General features: G+C 37.0%; 3 protein-coding genes and 2 long non-coding RNA genes across 10 annotated transcripts in view; 3 read left to right on the top strand and 2 right to left on the bottom strand.

Moving 5' to 3' along the window:
* The window catches only part of LOC113106390 (rabphilin-3A-like), a 17366-nt gene extending 12182 nt beyond the window's left edge, over positions 1–5184 (bottom strand). For both annotated transcript variants that reach the window (XM_026268264.1, XM_026268263.1), the window contains exons 1-2: positions 5004–5184; positions 1–162 (exon numbers count right to left, since the gene is read on the bottom strand). The exon at positions 1–162 is cut by the window's left edge and continues 4 nt beyond it. In XM_026268264.1, coding sequence (XP_026124049.1) covers positions 1–162; positions 5004–5025 — 184 coding nt within the window. In that variant the 5' untranslated portion in view covers positions 5026–5184. The remainder of the gene's footprint in view (positions 163–5003) is intronic.
* A 1867-nt stretch (positions 5185–7051) lies between these two features.
* LOC113106389 (uncharacterized) lies at positions 7052–8187 on the top strand. Of its 2 annotated transcripts, none has more exons than XR_003292477.1 (3): positions 7052–7109; positions 7295–7485; positions 7573–8187. It is a non-coding gene; the product is annotated as an uncharacterized LOC113106389 (long non-coding RNA). The 2 variants fall into 2 exon arrangements; XR_003292478.1 differs by having other exon boundaries at positions 7054–7109; positions 7411–7485.
* On the bottom strand, positions 7868–9822 carry LOC113106388 (uncharacterized). The gene is made up of 4 exons (XR_003292476.1): positions 9706–9822; positions 8846–8877; positions 8588–8730; positions 7868–8373 (listed from the first exon to the last, which is right to left on the bottom strand). It is a non-coding gene; the product is annotated as an uncharacterized LOC113106388 (long non-coding RNA).
* A 365-nt stretch (positions 9823–10187) lies between these two features.
* Positions 10188–15061, top strand: LOC113105318 (group 3 secretory phospholipase A2-like). 2 transcript variants are annotated; one of them, XM_026266366.1, is made up of 4 exons: positions 10188–11146; positions 12299–12413; positions 12969–13103; positions 14052–15061. In XM_026266366.1, exons 1-4 carry the CDS (start codon positions 10633–10635, stop codon positions 14647–14649), a joined length of 1362 nt encoding a protein of 453 aa, XP_026122151.1. In that variant the 5' UTR covers positions 10188–10632; the 3' UTR covers positions 14650–15061. The 2 variants fall into 2 exon arrangements, with proteins under 2 accessions (XP_026122151.1, XP_026122150.1); XM_026266365.1 differs by having other exon boundaries at positions 12281–12413; positions 14052–15058.
* A 3876-nt stretch (positions 15062–18937) lies between these two features.
* LOC113106387 (probable E3 ubiquitin-protein ligase HECTD4) overlaps positions 18938–23743 on the top strand; it is an 85728-nt gene continuing 80922 nt past the window's right edge. For 2 of the 3 annotated variants that reach the window (XM_026268260.1, XM_026268261.1), the window contains exons 1-2: positions 18938–19282; positions 22747–23324. In XM_026268260.1, coding sequence (XP_026124045.1) covers positions 19136–19282; positions 22747–23324 — 725 coding nt within the window. In that variant the 5' untranslated portion in view covers positions 18938–19135. The remainder of the gene's footprint in view (positions 19283–22746; positions 23325–23743) is intronic. The other variant, XM_026268259.1, reaches the window with a different exon arrangement.

The following is a 23743-nucleotide window of genomic DNA, read 5'->3' as shown; positions in this document are numbered from 1 at the left end:
TCCTCTCTTGCTCCATTGCCTCCATTTTTTCGGCCCGCACAATGACGCTGTTGATGATCTCCTTCTCCTCATCAGTCAGCTCTGCACCGAGACACGGTCCAGACTGCACATGGACACCTTTCGTGCCCATCATCGCGTCTGTCTTCGTGAAATCACTGGAACCTGTGACGCAAAAAATTTATTTAATATATTATCAAAAAATGCATTTTTTTTAGCATGCTTAACATTTTTAAAAGAAGTAAAGGGTATATGATGGTTGCTGTTGTCTTGTGTGTTTTACAACAAATTCAATAAAAATACTTAAAATCAAATAAAAGATTATGAAATGTATGTATTCTTTCATCACTGCCAAGATTGGTTTATAATTTGTGTGATGGAGCCACTCCAAACCACCAACAGAGGACACTACAATGAAGACTAATGCATTCAGGGTCGTAACTTAAATCTGTATGAAAAGTAATTCACAAGTAGGCTAATTAATGTTAACATGATAGACCTACTCAGCCCAAAAAATCAAGTTACTATCATCGATATCAGTTACTATCAATAAAATCATTAGTTTAGTGTTATATGGAGGCCCAAACCTGCAGAAAAAAAACTTAATTAATAAATAAAGGAACATGTGTCTTGATAAAACAAATACATAGTTTTTATAAATAAATAGTTTTCATTCAATTTAGATCTGAATTTATTTTTGCCCCTTTATTTATTTTTAATATTTATATATTGATACAATGTTTATTTTTTATATTTCATTATTTTAATTTATTTGTTCCCAGACATATTTATTCCCACATTTATTACGCCATTTTTTGATTCATTTTTTTGTATTTATTCACACACTTCTTTCTCTTCTATAATAATTAGGTGGACTGCTCTTGCTTACCATTACTCTTGACTTGTTTTGCATTGGACTGACATCAGGTCATACTATAACCATATCTTATGTTTTCTGATGCTTTTTTAATTCATTGTGAAATCTACTTTTGCAAACTAGTCCTAATTTGTTTGCATGATCGGAACAACAAAGCCAGTGCATATATATTGTCATTATCGATTACAGTGTTATCATGTTGAACTGTTATTCATCTTCATCACGCTGAGTCAAACTCTTTATAGTGGGTGTGGCAACTTTTATTAAATGGCCATAACTCTTGAACACAATGAGATTTTGTTATTTTTATTTTGACAAAATTAGCTGAATCTACTCAAGGTCTACACAAGACACATTTGATACTGTAACAGTTAATATATGAATATACAAAAATACACCGTATCATAAGTAATAAATAAATAAGGGTGAGGACAAATACAACAACAACATAAAAAACCTTTAGCAAACAGTGAAACAATAAACAGTAACCATACTTTTAACATAGGTTATTCATGTCACTGTACAGTGGTGCATGTTGAGTTTCTATCACTGTAAAATGATCCACAGACTCTCGTGTCTGTCAGAAATGCAGGACCTCTTTGAGAGGATAAACTGTGTTGAAAACACATTTGGCTGGCAGAAACAACACTTCTTAATGCAGAAGGCTTATCTGGGCTCATCTAAGCTCTAAAAATTGAATTGCAATCAGCAAATTCAAACACTGCCATAAAGGCACACACACACACACACACACACACACTCGAAAATCACAATATGAGCCAATTATGCACTCTAACTAAATGAACCAGTCAAGATATGTGCATACAGTCATTGCTCATTTTTAAGGTGTTAAATTTAATTTTATAAGTAATATTTTATTTTATCCACATCACTATCCTTCACTTTCATTGATATTTTAATGTCTATTCACTTTTGTGCTTACAGTTTGTTTACATTGATTTTTGTTGCACTAAATAAAGGTTCATATACAGTTATGTATGTGTAAGTGATGCACAATTCCATCCAATTTCTCTAATTCTACATGCATGTGCTTTACACAATCTATTTTTCACCTCAAAACTGCTAAAAGATTAAAAGTAGCCAGTACCTACATTAAAATAATAGTGACCAATTACATTTGAACCCAAACGGATGCTGAAAAAAATGGAAAATACTAAAGCTTTAATCAATAATCAATAATGGATGGAAAAAATTATCTTTGGTTTATTATTTCATAGAGCTGCTCAGCTATGACGAACACATGGAAAATGTGTGGGCTTAATAAAGTAATTTCCTCCATAGCAACGTTTCTGTATACAGCATAATACCTGGATGGATAGAGATCTAATTTAAACTAAAAAAAAATAAATAAAAAAAAAAAAAAAATATATATATATATATATATATATATATATATATATATATATATATATATATTTATATTTATTAGAGCTGAAACAACGAATCGATTTAATCGATTAAAATCGATTATTAAAATAGTTGTCAACTAATTTAGTAATCGATTCGTCGCTAAATAAATTGTATTTGCCATAAGCGGCTCATTTCGTGCATATTTCAAATCTGCGGTGACCAAAGTGTGGCAGTAATGAGCCACCGGAGGTTTTACTCAGCCAGTACAGCAGGTGAAGTAGCGAATAGCCAATAGCTGGCCTCGTTTTATGTCACGTGCTTCCCGAACAGCGTCTCTGCAGCATTCAGCGGGAAGTGGGAGTACTTTACTTTGAGCCTTTAAAATGAAGAGTAACCTGTAAACTCTGCACTACTGAACTGTTTAAGGGGCCGTTCACATATCGTGTCTTTTGCGTGCTCAAGTTCGTTATTTCCTATGTAGGCGCGCAGTATGCACTCTCATAATGGAAGCGACGCGTTCGCGACACGCACGCGGTGCGATGCGCCCGTTTTTCCAGGCGCGTCCACACCGCATCCATTTATCCTTTGCTGAAATTTCCGGGTCTTCATGGAGAGGGCACGTCATGGAGAGAGCACGTCATGGTTGCTTAGCAAAGGCAGACGCCTCAGGGGCGCTTCTGCCCGAGCGCTTTGGAAAGAAGGAGAAAGCGACGCGACTAGCGTTTTCCACGCGTTTTTAGGTGCGATATGTGAACGGCCCATAAGAATTTTAATTGTGCAGATTCTCCAGTACAAGATTGTTTGCAAATGTTTAGTCGTAAAAGCTGATAACATTGCTTTTTAACAGTTAACATTTAAAGCTTTACAAACATGTTATGTGATCAGTTTGTCGTTTACCAGTTCATAATTCAGACTTGCAGCCTAATTATGACTGAATGAGAGAGGTAAAATGCACTTCTTTTCACTGCTCTTTTTCACACAGCAGGTTTTTTGTGTGTGTCCCATTTTTTTTTTTTTTTCTGGACAACCTTCTGATGGATTTTACTTTAAATTTTGAGTTCCATTCAGGTTTCATGCCATTGGCACTTTTTTTCGAAGGATTGTTTACAATTTCACAGCATAAGCTATAAAGCTTTTTCCCAGTAAATAATAAAATACAATGCACTGCAATTTTATTCTGTTTTATCCTTATACTTCGTGAACATATGTTCTCAAAGATTCCTTAAGCTTTGTTTGGGATGTTAAACTACTTTAGGAGCTCTAAGGACTGCCATGGTGAAAACAATATTTGAAATCTCCTTGTGAATTTTGCTAGAGTATGGGTCAGTGTTTTGATTGCAGAAGAGTTCGACAAAGGATTACTAACATAAAACAACTCCAGGTATATTTTTGATGAGGATATGACAATGCAAAATGGTTAAAATCTCTTAAAAATCTATGCTGAATGATAAAGACCCTTTATTAATAATTTACTTGGGGAAAAAATGGAAAAAACTAAAATATAAGTACATAAACCGATTAATCGATTAATCGTAAAAATAATCGACAGATTAATCGATTATCAAAATAATCGTTAGTTGCAGCCCTAATATTTATATAATATTTATCTAAGAGTTCTTCTAATTTTCATACATTCCTGCAAATATATTTAAAGAAAACCTTTTTGGGGTATTACAATAGCCCATTTTATTCAGTTTTATGGACTAAGCACTAAGTCCCAAGTTGAGAGGTCCAAAATCTATATCATAAATCAAGACAGAACCACACAGTACAGTAAAAAAGCCCATACTCTATATATGCAACCAATGAATCAATCAATAAATACACATCTATAGCGACACGTACCCTTCTCTCAGTATCTTTCCACATACAGTGACGCATAATAACATTTCTTGATTAATGGTTCTGAAATGTTTAAACAGCAGTCAAACCTCAGCAGCACAAATACAATTCCTAGTCATTTGACTGCAATAATCCACGCCTTCGTCACTTTCCTTCTGCTAGGAAATACATCAAATATCACTGTGCATCACACAACTGAATCGATACAGAGACACCCATTCAAAACTCCACCGCAAACAAGCAGAATGACTAAATAAGTGATGAGAGGAACTGGGTCATTTCTGCGGTAATCTCTACAGAAAACACTAGTTTGGATAGGCTAACCCTGAAAGCAAGTGCCTGGCCACACACTCCCACTGTTGTAGTCTAGTATTAATAACTCTACACTGCACAACGCAGTCTTGATCGCTGCCTTGCTGCGCAATAGGAGCCGAAGCGCTCGCGATCTCCTCTTCATTGCCGTTAGAGGAACGCACCTTGCCTCTTTCAGTGTTAAGCAGAGGCAAAACCCGCATTGAGATGACACACCTTCCGCTTATCTTCTAAAAGACAGCCCTACAGCACACACGAATGCCACTGTCGATAGATATTCCTCACCTAAAGCTCACATGGATTCATATTTTAACCGCAACCGTTGTTCAGCCATCATGTGGATCTCATTTCATATAGCCTGTGTGTCAGGCAGAATGCATTAGTTGCGACTGACTAGCACCTCATCCGATGTAAAAGCCAAAAGACACCATTCTTTCTCTTTTTTTCATGCAGGGTTTCTGTATTAAATAAATGGCAAATGTGCGTTCTCCACAAGAATCATTACCTTTGTCGATTAGAAAATGATGCGTTTTGCATGCATTGTGTTAATAAACACGTTTGGAACAAGCCTAAGTGAGGAAAATGTGATTTCGCATATTCTTACCTGATAACAAGCGGCCACTCATGAAGGAAGGCGACTGCAAACAATGCGGACGATGGGAGTGAGGTCAGCGACTGCGCGCGCGAGGAGAGCATCGAGTGCACGGCGCTTTTCCTCATCTTCCTTCTCTCTGAGCTTTGCTTGTAGCCTCTTTACTTATTCCACGCCCGTGTTACCTTGCTGTGGAAACCCCAGTACACTCACAGTGGTTAAACTGGTAACACTTTACTATACGGGTGCACTAATATGCATTAACTCATGCTTAACTAATGCACAGATGATCACCAGTTAATAAAGAATTAAACCGTTTATTAATGATTAATGCATCAGTAACTAATGACCAATTTATGTTTCATAGATTAAGTAATCAGTAAACTGTTGTTTGTTAAGGGTGTCATAATGTGTTAATTCTCTAATAACATATTAATGATGTAAAGTCATATTTGACCCTGGACAACAGAAACAGTCAAAAGGGTTTTGTTGTTTTTTGTTGTTTTTTTAAACAGAAGCTTCAATGCACAATCATGTCACCGTTTACAGTAGGCTACTTCACACTGTGTCAGTTTTACCCAGGTAATGAATATTTACATGTTTTCATGATGTAAAAGTAGAACCACAGTTGGTTTTCATACTATTAAAAAAAAAAGGATAAAATGGATTAAAAGCGTCAAGTGTGCACAGTCATAAAACTGACAAGCTATATGTACATTAAAATAGACAAGAGTGGAAAATTCTGGCAAGTCTGCTGAGAATGAGTCACTCCTTGCACAGTGATGGAGAAGCTCTTCAAGCAGAGCGTTCAACAAGCCTGAAGGCCAGGGGGAAAAAGCTGTTCTTGAGTCCTTATAGCATGCATGCTTCTGATGACACGAGCTGTTGATATGCTTTCTGCAGTGGAGAACATTAACACCATACAATAGATTTATCATTGTGTTCAGTTCATTACTACAGTGTGTTTACACCAGTAAAAAAGTGTATGCACGCAGCCGAGAACTAATGTTTCTCCTTGACAGAAATGTAATTACATGAAAATCAAATGGAGTCTCCTGCTTTTGAGAAGAATATTCTATAACACAAACACATTCATCTAAAGTTTTAGGAAACATCTCAGCAACCTCTACTCAGATTGTTCTCCTTCATAACAGACTCTAATGTTGGACTGTGAGATGGTACAACAGTAATACCCATTCATTGGTGCAAGCTCTCAAGAAAGAAACTCATAATCTTGAGCACAAATGGACTAAGTCTGGACTAAAGTCATGTGCAGCATCCCAGTGTAACAGTGTTGGGTGTAATGCATTAATAAATAATTATTTATTGCAATTTAATTAATTTTCCCTTGAAAAAGTAAAGTAAGATTAGTAAAGCAAGGGATAATTTTCCAGTAATTTAATTAAAGATCTGATATAATTGCATTAAATACTGTACAGGCTAAAACAATTATATATATATATATATATATATATATATATATATATATATATATATATATATATATATATATTTATATATATATATAAAGCTTTCAGTTTCATTGTTTTGTTGACGTTTATGAGATTTAGAAAATAATTAGTAATAAGTAATGCATTAATTTTATGGGAGCAATTAATCCAGTAATCTAATAACTATGGAGTCAAAATAGGGCCATATATATCTGCAAAATAAAACAATGTTTTGCAAGCAAAAAAATATTTTTTGCAAAAATAAAATATGTTTTGCAAATAAAAATAGAGTATTGAGGGAAAAAAATGCTTTTTTGCAAGTAAAAAAAAAATAATTGCAAAAGAAAAGTTTACCACAAGAGAAAAAATAAAGTTTAGCAAAGTAAAACTTCAGCAGCAATGACTTTGCAACACATTTCCCTTTGCGCTGCTCCTTTAAATCCGCGTTTCAGTCATCCGTGCCTCTGCGGTGCAAGCTTTCCTTTGCGCTTCATTTTTCTTTGCGCCTCGCTTTGTGTCACTGATTTGACGTGGGGGAAGGGTCAAGAGGTTGAGGTGTGTACAAGGGATGAAGGCGCGTCCTTCTCGTTACGTCATCAGCGCGAGCTCCAGACCGAGTGGATCGATCGAAATGGAGGAGCAGAGACATGCGGGTGATGGATCACAGGTATGTGTTATTGATCGCTTTCTTGTTATTATTATTAGACTCCTATATTATTAATAACAGATACTTCAGACCGGCCAGAGGGTGGTATTTAACGGGGTTTTGAAGTAAAATTATTTGAGTAACACATAGGCTATTATGTGTGGAGAGCTTTCACTGAACATCATAATCTCTTTTATTTGATTGAGGTGGGCCTGTAGAGGCTTTTTGCACCTCTTTTGTTGTCAGTTTGTGTTCCTACCTCGTCTCTAAGCCAGCCTTGACTCCTTTACTAGTGGGTGGAATAACCATCCTCTCCACACAGAGTAATCGAAGCCCAGACCAGTTGTGGGAAATTGGACTCCTGCAAAACCCTGTCACTCCTCCAGTCCTATCTGAGGTATTTTAAGAATTTGTGTCTTTTAATGTAATGTTTTCATGCAAGATATTGCCCCAATGTCCATAAACTATTACCAACTTTTAACAGATTGCACAAGACGGCGACTCTGACTGGGACACAGACAGTATCTCTGACCAGCCGTGGACAGGAATTGTAGTTCCTCCAGTCGAATGCCCCTTACTGAAGAACTTAAGGCCCAAATTCAAACTTTTTTTAACCCAACCTCACACTCTCAAAACTATGGAAGAGACCATTATTTAGTTTTAAATTTTGTGCTGCTTCATTCTTAATTGACACTAAATCAATCATTGAAATGACTTGTTACCAAATGATACATTTACAAGCAAATTAACATCCAAGTCAATAAAAAACAAATTTAAGGTGACATTGCATGCTTGTTTTATTTTCTGTATTGGCTATATTTAAAGCAGAAAATGGCTAGTATAACAACTTGTGTTCTCTTAACACATTCATTAAGATATACAATTTTACATTATGTAACACGTTGTGTTCTCTACACATACACAGTAAATTTCAAAACCATAAGAACATTTACCAATGTATAAAAGTTTTTATTTTCCTGAACATGTACAATTCCATACCTTTAGTATAATTTTAAATTCAGTTTAAACCGTTGTCAAATTGAATGGCTTGGATGGGGTTGATATTGTCTGAATTAAATCAATTACATTTTAACATTAATTTGTAGGGTTTTTTTTTACAATATTTATACTAAATCAACTCTGTCAGTTCATACAAAACACAGCTTTCAATTTCTTGGAGAAAGTCTTGCAGAAAGTTGATTATAGCGGTTTCATAAGTCTCTTGTACTGATCCCTTCTCCGACATTTTCGGAAGAATGTTCTGCATGATGAAGTCTGCATCAGCCTGTGGGAAAAAAAGAAAAACAATCATCCATTTTCAGGTACATATGCACATGCAAAAAAGCTACTTTATTACCATTTTCTACTATTATTTTTTTTGTAAGGAACAAGTGTTTGACAATTATTCTTTAAATTGGCAAATAATAATTTTCCTATCTATAACATTCCTAAAATGAAATACAAGATATAGGCATATTTTTTTTTCCAGTTACTGATACCTTATCATCATCATCCACCACATCAGGGAAAAAGAACTGGTGGCAAAGTCCTGAATGGTTTTCCAGGATTGTAGACTTCAAGACCTTTTCAGATTTGCTTCAACAAAGGGACCAAACGTAGAGTTGCATGAAGCACAATTGATCTGGAAAAAGAACCAGAAAATTATTGCATAATATAGACAGTGTTGTGGCTAATCCATATATCTGGTAGGCAGCAAAATTAAAACAATTAAAACAATTAAAAAAATTTGATCATACCATGCAGAGAGATCAGTTTCTTCTTCCTCCACCTGAAAAAACATAAATATGTAAACTGTGCGTAGAAATAAAGGTTTTATGAATTTGAAGCAGGAGGCTGCTGCTGCTGACCCTGAGCTGACTGAATCTGACCAAGGCTTTGGGTCAGAAGACCTATTCAATTCTGTGCAGCTGTACAGACATCTGAATATTCTCTCTGTTAAATAGGTCATCACAACATCATATAGGATTATCTGGATCAGGTGTTTTAAACTCAGTTCCTGGAGGGCCACAGCTCTGCACAGTTTAGCTCAAACCCCAATCAAACACATCTGATTCAGCTAATCAAGATCTTCAGGATTACTAGAAACCTCCAAACAGGTGTGGGTTGGAGCTGGTTAGAGCTAAACTGTGCAGAGCTGTGGCCCTCCAGGAATTGAGTTTCACACAACTGATCTAGAATAAGTGCATTAACAATGTATCATAAACATCACAGCTTTTAAACATAGTCTATAGGGATGTGACCTACTGTATATAAATAAACTTGTTCGGAATCAAAAAGAGGTTTATCTCAAATTATGTTTACACATACAAGGCATTTGTTTTGTATTTGTTTTTTGTTTACAGTATATTTTGAGAGACACCTTTGGCATCGTTTATAGTCCATAATACAACTAGGGCGTGGAGAATAATAATAATTATTTATTAATTATAAAACAACGTGAAAGGTGTGCATATTGAGAGAAATGTACAGCCGCCGACGCAACCCGCATTAATTGATCTCTAACTTACTTAACTTGAGCAAACGCGTTGATACACATAGTTACATATAGTTATCGGTCTATCTAGCGAACTTGAAGAAAGCGATCAATAACACATACCTGTGATCCATCACCCGCATGTCTCTGCTCCTCCATTTCGATCGATCCACTCGGTCTGGGGCTCGCGCTGATGACGTAACGAGAAGGACGCGCCTTCATCCCTTGTACACACCTCAACCTCTTGACCCTTCCCCCACGTCAAATCAGTGACACAAAGCAAGGCGCAAAGAAAAATGAAGCGCAAAGGAAAGCTTGCACCGCAGAGGCACGGATGACTGAAACGCGGATTTAAAGGAGCAGCGCAAAGGGAAATGTGTTGCAAAGTCATTGCTGCTGAAGTTTTACTTTGCTAAACTTTATTTTTTCTCTTGTGGTAAACTTTTCTTTTGCAATTATTTTTTTTTTACTTGCAAAAAAGCAATTTTTTTCTCAATACTCTATTTTTATTTGCAAAACATATTTTTTTTATTTGCAAAACATATTTTTTGTTTGCAAAACATTGTTTTATTTTGCAGATATATATGGCCCTATTTTGACTCGATAAATTACACTATTGAAGATTAATAACTGGCAGTTAATTACAGTAGATCAACACTGCTAACAGCAAAGTTATTTAGAGATGTGCTGTAAGAAGAAGTGAAACCGTGCGTTAACAAACTTAACTTGTGGTGTTTAGTTTCCCTGGACTGCAGACCCTCGGAACAGGGAGTCTGGGTGATTTCGAGTCACGTGACTCCTGACGTTTCAGCTCCACATCAGTTACAAGTTTTAACATGTAGCCAACACAAAGTTCACTCGACATCTGTGAGCAGACTATAAAGAACCGGTAAAATAGGCTAGCCGTTCATTTTCATTTGAGAGATCATGCACAGAGCAAATCCCTTCTCGTGCACGGACTGAGACCAACTGATGCATCAGCGTCAATTAAACCAGAACACCTCGTTTACTCGTTTGGAATAGAGCTTCCTAACACACATCTCCGCAGCAATGCCAATGCATCTCCAAGATACACGGATCGGAAGTCTTGCTGTTAGTCTTTTAGTAGTGGTATGCTGTTGCACTGCGGTCACAGTTCAGAAACCTGCACCATTTTGCATCCTCATCGATTCAGAACAGAGGAGTTCTCAGGTGAGCTTTCTCATCCACTCACCGGACACTTCAGCATCTCCTCTCTTTTACTGGAGCAAGTGGACTTCAGAGAAACGTCTCGAAGGTTGTTTCAGGAGTAGCGACGGGACACTGGTCACGCGTTATCGGTCACTCTGCCGTCACGAGCGCGCGCGGGACGATGAACCAATGCACTTCAACCTAAGCGCGCTGCTGGAGGATGCCAATCTGTGCGATATGAACATGCATATTAATTTCCCTTTGCACAAAGAACGCATAAATCCAGGCCAGCAGATGGATTCAAGAGCAAAAAGTCGCCATAAACGCGCGTGGGTTTTGCCAGGAACGCTTTGGTGTGGACGCGGCTCCAGCGCAAATGACTATGAACAGCTGGGTAGGTGTGCGTCCATCGGCGAGCTGCCATTGGTCAGTTCATTTGGCCTAGGCTATTCTTTTTCACATTCTTTGTATAGGCCAACATGTAAGCTATAAACAAATATAGTAAACCATTTTTGTTGTTCATGCTGGTACGAAATTAATGGCAAACATCCATCAGTAATTTGTTATCAAAATCTTTGATGGAATTCAAATTATGCATTTGTAAGAATTGCCAGTAAAGACAATGCATAGGCTATATATATCGATTACCGATATTAAAGTTATCGGCGTGACAATTAAAATCAAGGAAAACAAGAAGACAGAAATGAAATTGCAAGCTTCATAGCAACATCCGGTTTTATTGCCGTTATTCGCTACGGTTTCCCTCAGAACGATAAATCAAAATGCAATTTTTGTGCCAAAGTGGGTGTGCATGGACGACTGTAAATCTGTGAATGTATGGCGCTCGTGAAAACACGCGGGAGGTCCGGCAACATAACCTCAAAATTACAGTAGGTAAATCAGTATGATTACAGAGTGTGTCAAAAAAAAGTACATGACTGTCAAGAACGGCAGTTTCTGTGCAACATATCGCTGTGAGTTTGCACTTGAAATTTCATAAACAATTTGTTTATTCAAGATGACTGTATAATATCACAATACCCTGTTGAAAAAAAAAAAACACTAACTATAGAAACCATCGCGAAATTTGTAATGGTTTTGCTGGTTTTAATGAGACTTGTATTGGTTTTAATGGAAACTGTAATGGACCTTGTGGTCACTTTCTATTGGTGGCTTGGTATAAATCCCAATGGAATATGTCCCAAAACACACTACAGGAAACCATTTGTAATGGTTTTAATGGATAAAAGTTGATGGTTTGTAATGGTATTTGTAGTCGAGTCCCCTTCATGTATATAGTGCTTTTAACTGTGTTTATTGTATTAAATATGAAAATAGTGTGTCGATAATACAAAAGGACAAAATACTTTAGTTAAAGGCAGTTCATCAATAAATTCAATGGATTTGTAGCAGAATTGCATTGGAAACCATTCCAATTTTCTGTGGTGGTTCTATTGATTTTTTGTTTTGTTTTTTACAGCCGGATAATGAATGCATTGAATTATTTAGATGTTGTTCTCTCATGCAGGTATGTTTGTGCATGCAGACAGATGCTGTCGAGAACACGATCACTGTGAGCACATCATCCGCTCGTTCTCTGTCAACTTCAGTGTGTTCAACCCAACTCTGTTCACACTCTCGCACTGTGACTGTGACTACAGGTGAGCACTGCCTCGCATTCCACCGATGAGAGGCATTTCAGCTCCTCAGGGGAGACTCTTTAGAGTCATAACTCATCCTTTCTGTTTATTCATTCCGTGCATTTTATCTGTAAAACCTTATAGCCTACTGCGTGCGAGCTAAACAATTTATCTTTGCATGACATTTATGTATAAAACATTTATGTACTAATTTTCCAATTAGAAATTCCCTGCCAAAGTTATCAAGACAATTTCAATACATTATTATTACAACATCAGAAATTTCAGTTAAGCTACGGTAATAATCAACGTTAATATGTAAACAGAACTCATCAAAATATTGTTTGCAACAAAAAAAAAATTAAATTAACAAACTCTTGTATTTTTTTGTTACTTGCAACCATGCATGTGTTTTAGTTGTGGTTATAGATTTGAAGTTTTGAATGCATGGATGCAAATACATTGTGTTCAGTGGAAAGTTTAGCTGACATTGAGACACAGTAGGGACAGATTTTGACACTATGATGCAAATCATGTTTATTTCTGTCTTGTATCTTCCTGTCTCGTCTCTGTTAGATTTAAGCAATGCCTTCTCAATGGAAATGACACCATCTCCAACATGGTGGGCTACAGTTTCTTCAATGTCCTGAAGATCCGCTGCTTCGAGCTGATCCACAGGAGGCAATGCACACAGTACAACTGGTTGGGATTGTGAGTGCAAGAAATGAAATCATGCATTCCAGAAATTATGCTTCATGGTTTTTTCCACTTCCATCATAATTGTAAATTAAGTCTACATTGACATCGTTTTTTTTTGCATAGAATCATCTGCATTCACCTTAGATTTCATTTACAGACTCATTGATCCCTCACTCGTATATAAAAGTGTTCAATCTTCCAGTTTTTTGTATGAACGGTTTATCTTCATTGGCCAAGCGATTGGCTTATATTTGTTTGGACATTCTTTTATAATCATGGTGTTGATTTGTACTGCTGCTGGTAGCATGCGTTACGCTATGATTACATTGTGCCAGAGCTGGGAGTAAGTTACCTACAGTATATACAGGTCATAAGCAAATAAATCCTTGAAGTAAGTCTCAAGCTGGGGTGCACAAAATTGAACAAGTCCAGGCTATAGCTCACCTCAAGCAAGTCGTGTTGAGTCCTGCAGAGAAAGTCACTGTCAAATAACTAGAGTTACGTTTCCTAAGCAATTATGAACTTACACTGATCTGAGAAAGAATTTCATTTATTAAAAATCAGGCTTTTGCAACATTTTATGAGACATGGAGAAAATTAAGAATCTGGAAACAATTTAGAGAAATACTAATAAATATATTTTATATATAACCCTAATATAATAAAAAATGTAAATGAAATAATGCACTATATACAAAAGTAGAAATATAGAGGGAAAACATGTTAAAATGATGTTATTTGCATATTATTCGTATATTGTGTATAAATGTGTACGTTTTTTTTTTTTTTGTTATCTCGTATTTTGTTTTTATGTTGTACCTCAACAGAGGTCCAAATAACACTTTTTTTCAGAAAAGTTATACATTTCTATTTAGACTGCAGTAGTACTTTGTATAAAATAGAAATAGTTTTTTAGGGTCACATTCGTGCTGTAACGAGTTCTTCAATCTCTCTCTGCAGGTGCACAATGGTTGAGATTGCTCCTGTGGCAGTACTGAAAGATTCAACACCGTATAATTCTACCAGTCTGTCTACTGAGAACAGCGCCACCATTGACCTCTCATGCAATGAAGTGCCAATCAAACGGTCACACAGCGGCAAACAAAGAATCTCTAAACCGAAACGCATTCAACCGACAAAGCGCCAAAACACCTGCGCTCCTGTGGACTATGCAAAAGGGGAAACATTTCAGTTAAGTCAAAAGTTGGCAAGCCAAATTGTAAAAAGGAAGAAAGTGCAAACAAATGGACATCAAAAAGGAAGAAAGGAGTCACTTGTTTCCCAAAAGAAGGAATCCAAAGAGAAGAAAATGATTACTCAGAAGTTCAAAATGGAAACTATTCTCCAAAGCTCCCACAGGACTCCAAAAGCAGGTGTCACTCACTCCCCCTCAACCTCATCCAAAAAGAAATTACTCTCAATGAAAAAGACGATGGCCACTTGGCCCAAACAAATGTCCGAAACTAAGTCAGGAGCAAGGACACTTCAAAATAGGAGAAAAAGAGGTAAAAAGAAAAAGACCGTGAAGGAAAAACAAATTAAACCCCCAAAACAATGAGGGAAGAGACAATTCTTTAAAGCATAATAAAATTTTTTTAAAAAAAAAACATGCGTAGAGCCACAAATTCACAATTTTCTTCCTTGCTCTTTTATGTGCACAGAATGTAGTGACTTTTGTTGTTTAAACGGGTGCTAATTAACACAGTTTTAAAAATGATACTAAGCAATGATACTTCAAATATGTTTTTTAAGTTACCAACAACCTCATTATATTCACATACACGCATTTGCATGTTATAATGCTGTGATCAATAAAAAGCAAATGTCTCAATCAATTGTAATTCTGTATGGACTTAGTTAACCAATTAAAGAAATGTGTTAAAGTGCATTTAAACATTCCTAAAACTTTTTTACCAGTCGGCTTTGGGCGACTGGTAAACTTCTATGAAGGTTTGAGTCTCACTAAATAAAGGTTTCAAGATTATATTAGCGCTGTAATATTACCACCAATCATCTCTTAAATGTAGGATATTGAACAATGACGCAAGCAATAAATCGCACACATCAATTTACAGATGAGAATACTGCACTCATAATACGAAGCTAATAGCATTGTCAGATTAATTTAGTTTGCAGTTCAACTGCAAAGATTAAAAGACTTAAAGGAATACTTCATCCAAAAAATGAAAATGTGCTGAAAATCTACACATCCTCAGGTCATCTAAGATTAGGATGAGTTTGTTTCTTCATCAGATTTGGAAAAATGTAGCATTACATCAGTGTCTCATCAGTGGATGCTCTGCAGTGAATGGGTGCCGTCAGAATGAGAGTCCAAACAGTTGATGAAAACATCACAATAATCCACAGCACTCCAGTCTATCAATAATGGCCTAATTGTATCTATATTAATATAGAATTCAACTGATTTAGTGTTAGGACCAAACATGCTCATTCTTAATGAAATTATTACAGACCACTGTTATAAAAGTTGATATGAAACATAAATAAACACAATTTTTTTTAACATTACACAGACATTTCTGAAACATCTAAGACGCTCATATTGCTGTCACTTCTCCAAAAACCAGTCGAGGTAACAATTCACAGCCTTGCAGCAATTCCTTCTGAGAAAATATTGGATACTTTTGATATGCTGTGTGACAGACACTTGGCATAAACTCGACTACAAGCATAATCCCCGCCTGAAGTGTCAGGAAATAAGTGTTGCAGCAATTTACTGCGGTATGCTTGGTATTACTCACACAGCAGGATAAACAATTTCTTCATTTGAACTTCTCGCCAGATGGATTTTCTGAAAGACAGCAGATGATGATCACATTCGGTGATCAGCTTCACTCATTTACTGCTGTAGAATTATCTTACAAAATCATCAAGATCATCCTTTTCATCTTTTAATCCAATTTAACCTCATTTTGATTTCCATTCATGTAAAAAAGTCCAAGAAAAATATGTCATGGTGACCATAGTTTTTCTTGCTGAGACTTTCAATTGGTCTGGTGGCAGTGGTTTGCTTCAGGACCTGGATTTTGCATCAAATAGCGGCCCAAATTTATCTATCATTTTATTTTTTTCTTCTCAATCTTTAATGGAATCTTCCAAAAGGCAATATTTTGCAAAATAACAAAAACGTTTTATTTCATTTTTGGTTGGACAATCCCTTCAAGATGGTTGTTACGAGCCCCTGCTCTTTCTCTCTTTCCTTTCCTGAGTGCAGCTGCTAATTGGATGTGGGCGGAGACCATTACAAACACCTGAAGCCTCTACCTATTTAAGAGCTGCTGGCACTTCAATGGAGACTTGCCCTGGGAACTCTGTTTTGTGTTTAGTCTTGTTTCGCATTCTTTTTTGTTTAAGGCTGGTGAGAGACTGACTGTTTAGTTACCACAGTGTACATAGAAAGCATGGGTAAGTGAGCTGACCCGGAAGACTTTTGCTGTTTGATTTCTTCCTCGGGAGACTCTTGAGTTAGTGGTAGTTTAGATTAGTTAGCTCACCAGTCCTTATTTAGGATTCGTTTGTTATACACTTTTGCTGTTTTCCTATTTTTGGATATTAATTTTACCTGTGGATTAAAACTTAAACTTTTGCCCTGGCCACTGTGGTGTTTGTTGCCTTTAGAATGGCTTTCTTATGTTGGTCCCTAAATAGGGTCATAACAATGGTATTAATTTCTTAAACTGTGTGGTAAAAAATTTTTCAAGGCACTTCAGTGTCTATAACTTTTAATATTTTTGAGCATTATCAAATCTGGTTGATAAATAGTAAAGCCCAAAGGTTCTTTCCAAAGACACCAAAATGATGTGTGTAACAAACATAAGTAAGGAAATGTTAAAATTTTAAGTTAGGCAGGGCATTTTCACCTGTGAATCCCATAATGGGGGGTGCTGGCTAACAGGTTAAACGATTGCATGTTTAATGTGTCTAATCAAAATGCTTTTCATTTTAAGTCTCAACAACAAAAATTCAGTCATAACAGTCAGGAAAAAGGGGAACAATGTTTTATCAACAAAGTAGTAATAAACCATCACACATTATTTAGAACACCAATACAAATGCAAATTTGGATTGATTTCTAAATGACACTTCATGCACACTGTAGGCATAATAACATTGCATATAAAAATGTGTGCTGTATGATAGCCTAAGCACATAAAAATGAAGTATGCAGTACTTTGAGCATCATGCAAACTGTGTGAATACACTAGTGTTTGACTAAATACTGAAGTATATAATAGGCTACTTAGGGTTTAAGGGAAATAAATTACGCTTTGGATTCCATCTGTTGTTGTTGTTTTTTTTATTAATTATGAATCATTGAACGCACTTCACTGAATCCAGGTGTTTATCTTACACTGCAGTGTAACCGGATTTATCGTGTTGTCTGACTGACAGCTGGGAAAGGTTTATGCCACCGCTAAACCGTCACTAGCTCGGCCACAGTCGGCGCAGAGCAATTGCATGAGAACTGCTCAACTGTTGCAAGTTAGTTTGGAGAGAGCGAAATCTGTCCCTGTGTCACGCCCACCGATTTCGAAAACACTGGAGCTGAGAGTCTGGCGAATCGATCCGCGGCGAAAGCCAGCGAGGCCTCGAGTCGCTTCGCGTCGCATGGGCGTCGTTCATCATCTGCGCGAGCGCTCAATGTATGGCGCGCACTCGGTGCCAAAATCAAACGTTCGAACGAACGACCGACCGAACGCCTATCCGAACTTCTTGAGCTTTTCAGGTGACTCGCGTGACGACCAGACATGACGTCAGCGTCTTGAAATTAGCTGTATTTATTTATTTATTTATTTATTTATTTATTTATTATTATTTAAGGAGCCAAGCTGTTGTGTAAAGACTATAAATGGACATTTCAAATGTTACAATAAAGATATGTTCTACCTAAAGGGTTAGTTCACCCAAAAAGGAAAATAAAGTCATTAATGACTCACCCTCATGTCGTTCCAAACCCGTAAGACCTCTGTTCATCTTTGGAACACAGTTTAAGATATTTTAATCAGAGAGCTCTCAGTCCCTTCATTGAAGCTGTGTGTACGGTAAACTGTCCATGTCCAGAAAGGTAAGAAAAACATCATCAAAGTAGTCCATGTGACATCAGAGGGTCAGTTAGAATTTGTTGAAGCATTGAAAATACATTTTGGTCCAAAAATAGCAAAAACTACAACTTTTTTCAGCATTGTCCTCTCTTCCGGGTCAGTTGTGAGAGAGAGTTCAAAACACTGCAGTTTAGTGATATCCGGTTCGCGAACTAATCACTCGATGTAACCAGATCTTCTTGAACCAGTTCACGAAATCGAACTGAATCGCTTGAAACGGTTCCTGTCTCCACAAGCATTAATCCACAAATTACTTAATAAAAAAATATCCTAAACTGTGTTCTGTAGATAAACGGAGGTCTCACGGGATTGGCACGACATGAGGGCGAGTCTTTAATGACATAATTTTCCTTCTTGGGTGAACTAACCCTTTAATTTTCCTGACATAAATGTTCTCAATATGACAGTATCCATTTTGGAAAATTGTAACCTTTGTTGGAAAAGTAAATTATTTAATCGTTTGATTGTTATACATAACACTGTGAACATTGTATAATAGTATGCACAATGCAAACGTAAAGTATGTCTGCTCTTTGAAAGTAAAACGCTTACTCAAGCACAGGATTCAGAATTTTTTGTGTGTGTTTTTTCAGGTGAACAATATCTATATGTATTGCCTGTAAAGTCAATTAAAGCCTTTACACAGCAGCCTGTTTCTTTACATGTTTAAAATCCAGCTAATTTCAAGACCCTGACGTTGCGTAAGGTCGTCACGTGGGTCACCCACAAGAAGCTCAAATTATTACAAGACATTCGGTTTGACGTTCAACTGGTCGGTCGGACGTGTGATTTTGGCACGGAGTGCGCGCCATACAATGATGATGCGGATATCTGTCGCCGGATCGCACTGAATCTAAACCCGGCGCGCGTTTAATTTGATGTTTGACCACTTTGCCCTTTTTCTTCGGAGGAGAGAAAGAGATGGGATCAGGTGCTGTGGATTCTTCCCAGTGGCTGTCAGTGAAGGAAGAGACTATTTTCCTTCACGATGGACTTATTCGGGTCTCGGACCTAGCAGAGCTGCCCAGTGAAATCGGTGTGTCCGAACAAGGCGAATCCGAGCAGGAGGTATGTGTTTATTATATCCGTTTAGTTTAGATTGCGATACGACGTGAACTTAATTATCTTAACACCGAAGTTAACTGACGCTGACTCGGTCCTCCTGGGACTGGATAATGTCAGACCAAAACAAACAAGGCTTGTTAGATAGCAACATGCTAATAATAAAAGACTCTTGTGGTGTTTATTCAAGTAAATGAAGCACTTAGTGGTGTTAAATCACATATCATGTAGATGTCAGTTGATGTAAACATTCTCTAACCCCTTTATGAACAGAATTTAATATTAGTGCCACAAATACTGAATTTAACGGTCGATCGATTTGGGTTGACGTTAACGAAGCTTATAAACTTCTCTTTAACTATTTTATTGTAAATGTATATGTCGTATATAATGAGAGGTGCACAGTTTTGTGTGTTACGTGTTAGCCTAGCACAGACAGGCTAGTATTAGTGGAGAAGAATCTCTCATTGACCTGTGCTTGGCTTTATGTTACAGTTTAAGGTGGAAACCACACAGGTTTAAGACAATACAGTGTAATTCTGATGTAGAACGGAAGGATACGATAACTTAACGTTTTTATTAGTGAGATTTGCCTCATGGCTTTCCTCACTTACTGTAAACGCTGTACCACAAACTGTCTTAAACACACAGTGCCATTTTTCTCCATAAGTAATTTATTAAAGTAATAAAACATGAGCAGTCGTGTTAAACTGTAGTCATTTCGTAACGGTTAAAGGGCGTTGTTAGGCGATATGCTATCTGTGTGTCCCAATTCACATACCATCCACCCTAAATAGTATCCGAGATTAGAATTAGTGTGCCCTAAATAGTATGCTGCAACTAGTATACCGAGGAAACCAGAATGGCTTACTGTTTCTGGTGGATCTGTGTGGACAAAGATTGTCTTATTAAAGGAAACATCTGTGTGACTGAATAGTATTTTGTGTATCATTTTGGAAAAAAGTAAGTGCAATATGAGTCACAACACAAGCAGTGTCCCACATTATGTACTATACACTTTCTACAAACAAGGGTTTTTCAATCTTCTGTGTCCCACAGACCCCCAAATATGAGTCCCACAGACCCCCAAATATGATAGTCTTTGAAAAAGGGTCCATCATTCTAATATTTAAAAGGTCTCTATATAGATTCTTGCATAAAGACCTAATTTATATAGTGGAAATTTAATTCACTATTATTTTAAAAATAAGTTGCATTATTATGCTTTAGATTATTACTGATTGTACTGCACTTTAGGTGTTTATTTATTTATTTATTTACTAAATTACCCATTTTTTTAAATTATTTTTTTAAAATTGCTTTATTTGTGTGTAATTATTTTTGTTTTTACATTGTTTGATCCCGGGCTTCAGTTTGAAAATCGCTGCTTTACCTTTTGGTTTTCACTTATTTTTTCTGGTTAATTAAGTGCACCATCCGGTATTTGAAGAACCCTTTTTTAGGGCCTGTATATGCACCTCTTGGAATTGCTCTGTATATTGTTTTTGGTGAATTTTCAGTGTGTAAACGCTTCCTCACACTAGTATGCCTACTACAAAATGGCATAGAATAGTGCTGAGATGCATCTACTGTCAGGGCCCGTCCCAATACCACACTTGTGGTCAGTGCACTTAAACCACTTGTCTTCTTACATGATGCATTTCCTCTGTTTGTTGGTTACCTGATGGGACACACTTACAGTGTGGTAAAAATGCAATTAAAGTTTTTTTTAACAGCCCTATATTTCCACAATTTGAGGTTCAACATCTTGCTGTTTCAGTGTTTGCCACACAAATGTCACTGTGCACTTCCAGTCTTTCTTTTGATCACAAAGGCCTACAGCTTGATGAAAGCCAATTATGTTATCCATTCTTTTCTTAAAACGTCTGTCTTTTGATTGTACAGGTGGAAAAGCACATAGCTAGCAACAGTGAATCTAATCTTCTTTCTGGCAGAAGTTCACTTTGAGAGTGAATGAAGTAACATCAATGAGTCTAAAGGTTGATGTACTGTATGAAATATGCAATCTTAGATTAGAAGATTAGAAAGGGCGATTATATGCAGTTTCTATATTTTTAGCAGAGATGTTAAAACACTACTGAATAAATGTCTAAGTGGATCTTACAGCACCGGGAGAAGTTGGTAAATAAACAGTGGTTTGGGACAAAATATAATGTAATCAATGTAAAACTTTATGAAATTTTAGGATGCTCTGTGTGAGTTATTTGTTGTAAATTGGACTAAACTGGTTGCTTTTTGTTTGCGGTTCTCAAGGGAAAGATGTGTTATTTTCTGCTGTACAGCACTGATGGTAATGTTTCAGATGTTTGTTCAGTAACAGAATAAACTTCTGACTCATTACTTTCAGTCATGTGCATCTTGAAATGAAGCAAGTTTTGTGTGCTTCTTGTAACCTAAACCAGTGGAACCACAGTGGTGCACGGAGCGAAATACCTGAGAGTAATCGCTAGATTAATTGTGCATTTATATCAAATAATTCTGCATAGTTGCTAGGAAGGTTTTCAGCAATCAAGCTACAACCTGAAATTGGGCAAACTGTCTAATGGAGAGGATTCAGAAAGAAATGCTCCGCTAGAAAGAAAATACCTCACTGCTTGAATTAAAGAAACAGTGTTGAGCAGGTATTATAGATGCAACTCTATTTTTAATACTTTAAATCATTTAATATGTATATAAACAAAAAAATAGTTTGACCTGTTCCATGATAATGTTGTTTTTGACCAGCATTTTAAGTGGCAAGATATTTAAAAAAAAACAACAATTCCAAACAACATCAGTCTTAATGACTACTATTAATTTTGTATTTAATCATTTATGAGCGATATATAATTGTCCATGAAGACTGGAAGTGGAAAACTCCTTCAGGTTTGTAAAATTATAAGGCATGTTTTCTTTACAGATAAAATGAGCTAAAAATGAGGTTTAACTCCGACTGAAAAGTCAAAAATTGTTGAATCCTCATGTGAAATATTCAAAACTAATGCAATACAGAAATTGCAAAGTTAAGACATGACCAGTGCACAAGAAAATGCTCACTGGATGACCAAGGTCAGAAAAAACAGGTGGAGCAGAAAAGGCACACATTAATTGCAAAATATTTAAGTAGTAATGTGAAGAATTAGATGCAAAACCATCAAATGTGTATATATTTATATGACACACACACACTCACTGATACACACACATTTTATACTGTTAGTATGCTTTAGTACTAGTATGTCTAAAATAATAATGAATTACAAATTCAATTAGATATGCAACTTATAATTTTGGGTTCCCATTATAGCTTTTAAAGGATTGTGTGTACTTGTGTGTATTTATATATATTTATTTATTTATTTATTGATTTTTCATTTAAATAGTTTGATACAATCCCTGAATTTGACGGCGTTGAAGCAAGTAGCTAATTTTAGATGACCCTGATGAAGGTCTTTTCTGTGCTCTTGTAGATCTTGACGTTCGAGAGCAAGAACCCAGCGGAGCTCGCCGAGCGCCTGCGAGCCGTCTGTGGAAACCAGAGCAACGCTTACACCAGACTTCTGGAGTACCGTCTCAATGCTCTGCGTGGCCTGTGGGGGGCGCAGCGGCAGCTGGCTCTGGACGAGCAGCAGGAGCATGACGGGGTCGTCCCGGGGAGCGCCGGAGGGGCCGACGACGAGACACTGGCCCTGCTTAAGAGACAGGGCTTCCTGCAGCCTCAACACCACCACCATCACACCACCGATCAGGCACCGTTTACCTCACGCGTCGGCCTCCTCTTGGTGTTTCCACTTCTGCAGTCACAAACCCGGCATGACCCTGCGCTCTGCGGCGTCACCGCTGAGGTCCTGCTGGCGTGTCTGCGTGACTGCCAGCCGCTCAGCCTGGGCAAGGAGCCCGCAGACTGCCTTAACGGCCTGGAGAGGTTGCTCTGCTCCTGGCTGGAGGAGAGGAGTGAGCCGGAGGGAGCGGCGCAGGCGAGACCCCTGCTGACCCAACAGCAGAGACAGAACGCAGCGGCTGCTCTAGTGGCTCTATCATGTGCAAGGTAGGGCTGCTCGCTTATAGCAAAAATCATAATCACGATTATTGTGGTCAGTATTGTATTCAGGATTATTTAATACGATTATGATATGACCAAAACTTTATATGAGTGATTTATTTAAAGATAGTGATAAATGTCAAATATGTATTCCCTGTACATAAGGTTGCTATGACATCTGCATTTTTGAGACCATCAGAATTTCAAACAAACAAGAAGTCCTCAAAATTATTGACCGTCAAATGCATATTTAAATTCTCAACTCTTTACGTTCATTTATTACATGACCAATGAGGGTATACATTGAATAGTCACCATGTGCAGAATTTTGACACATTTTTGCATGTATTTGACCATTTGCACCTTGAGCTAAATGATGACTTTGCATGTCCGTGTTCTGTTCTGTCTCTGAGTGCATATCTCTT

The sequence above is a fragment of the Carassius auratus genome, chromosome 7 (genome assembly GCF_003368295.1).
Source record: "Carassius auratus strain Wakin chromosome 7, ASM336829v1, whole genome shotgun sequence".
Lineage (NCBI taxonomy): Eukaryota > Metazoa > Chordata > Actinopteri > Cypriniformes > Cyprinidae > Carassius > Carassius auratus.
This window is presented reverse-complemented; position numbering and strand designations above follow the sequence as displayed.

Bases quoted from the DNA above. Each gene is read 5' to 3' on its own strand.
- LOC113105318 (XM_026266365.1), top strand. From the start codon at position 10,633: ATGCCAATGCATCTCCAAGATACACGGATCGGAAGTCTTGCTGTTAGT. The intron at 12,414-12,968 runs GTGAGCACTGCC...CGTCTCTGTTAG, and splicing joins CACTGTGACTGTGACTACAG to ATTTAAGCAATGCCTTCTCA. The intron at 13,104-14,051 runs GTGAGTGCAAGA...CTCTCTCTGCAG, and splicing joins CAGTACAACTGGTTGGGATT to GTGCACAATGGTTGAGATTG.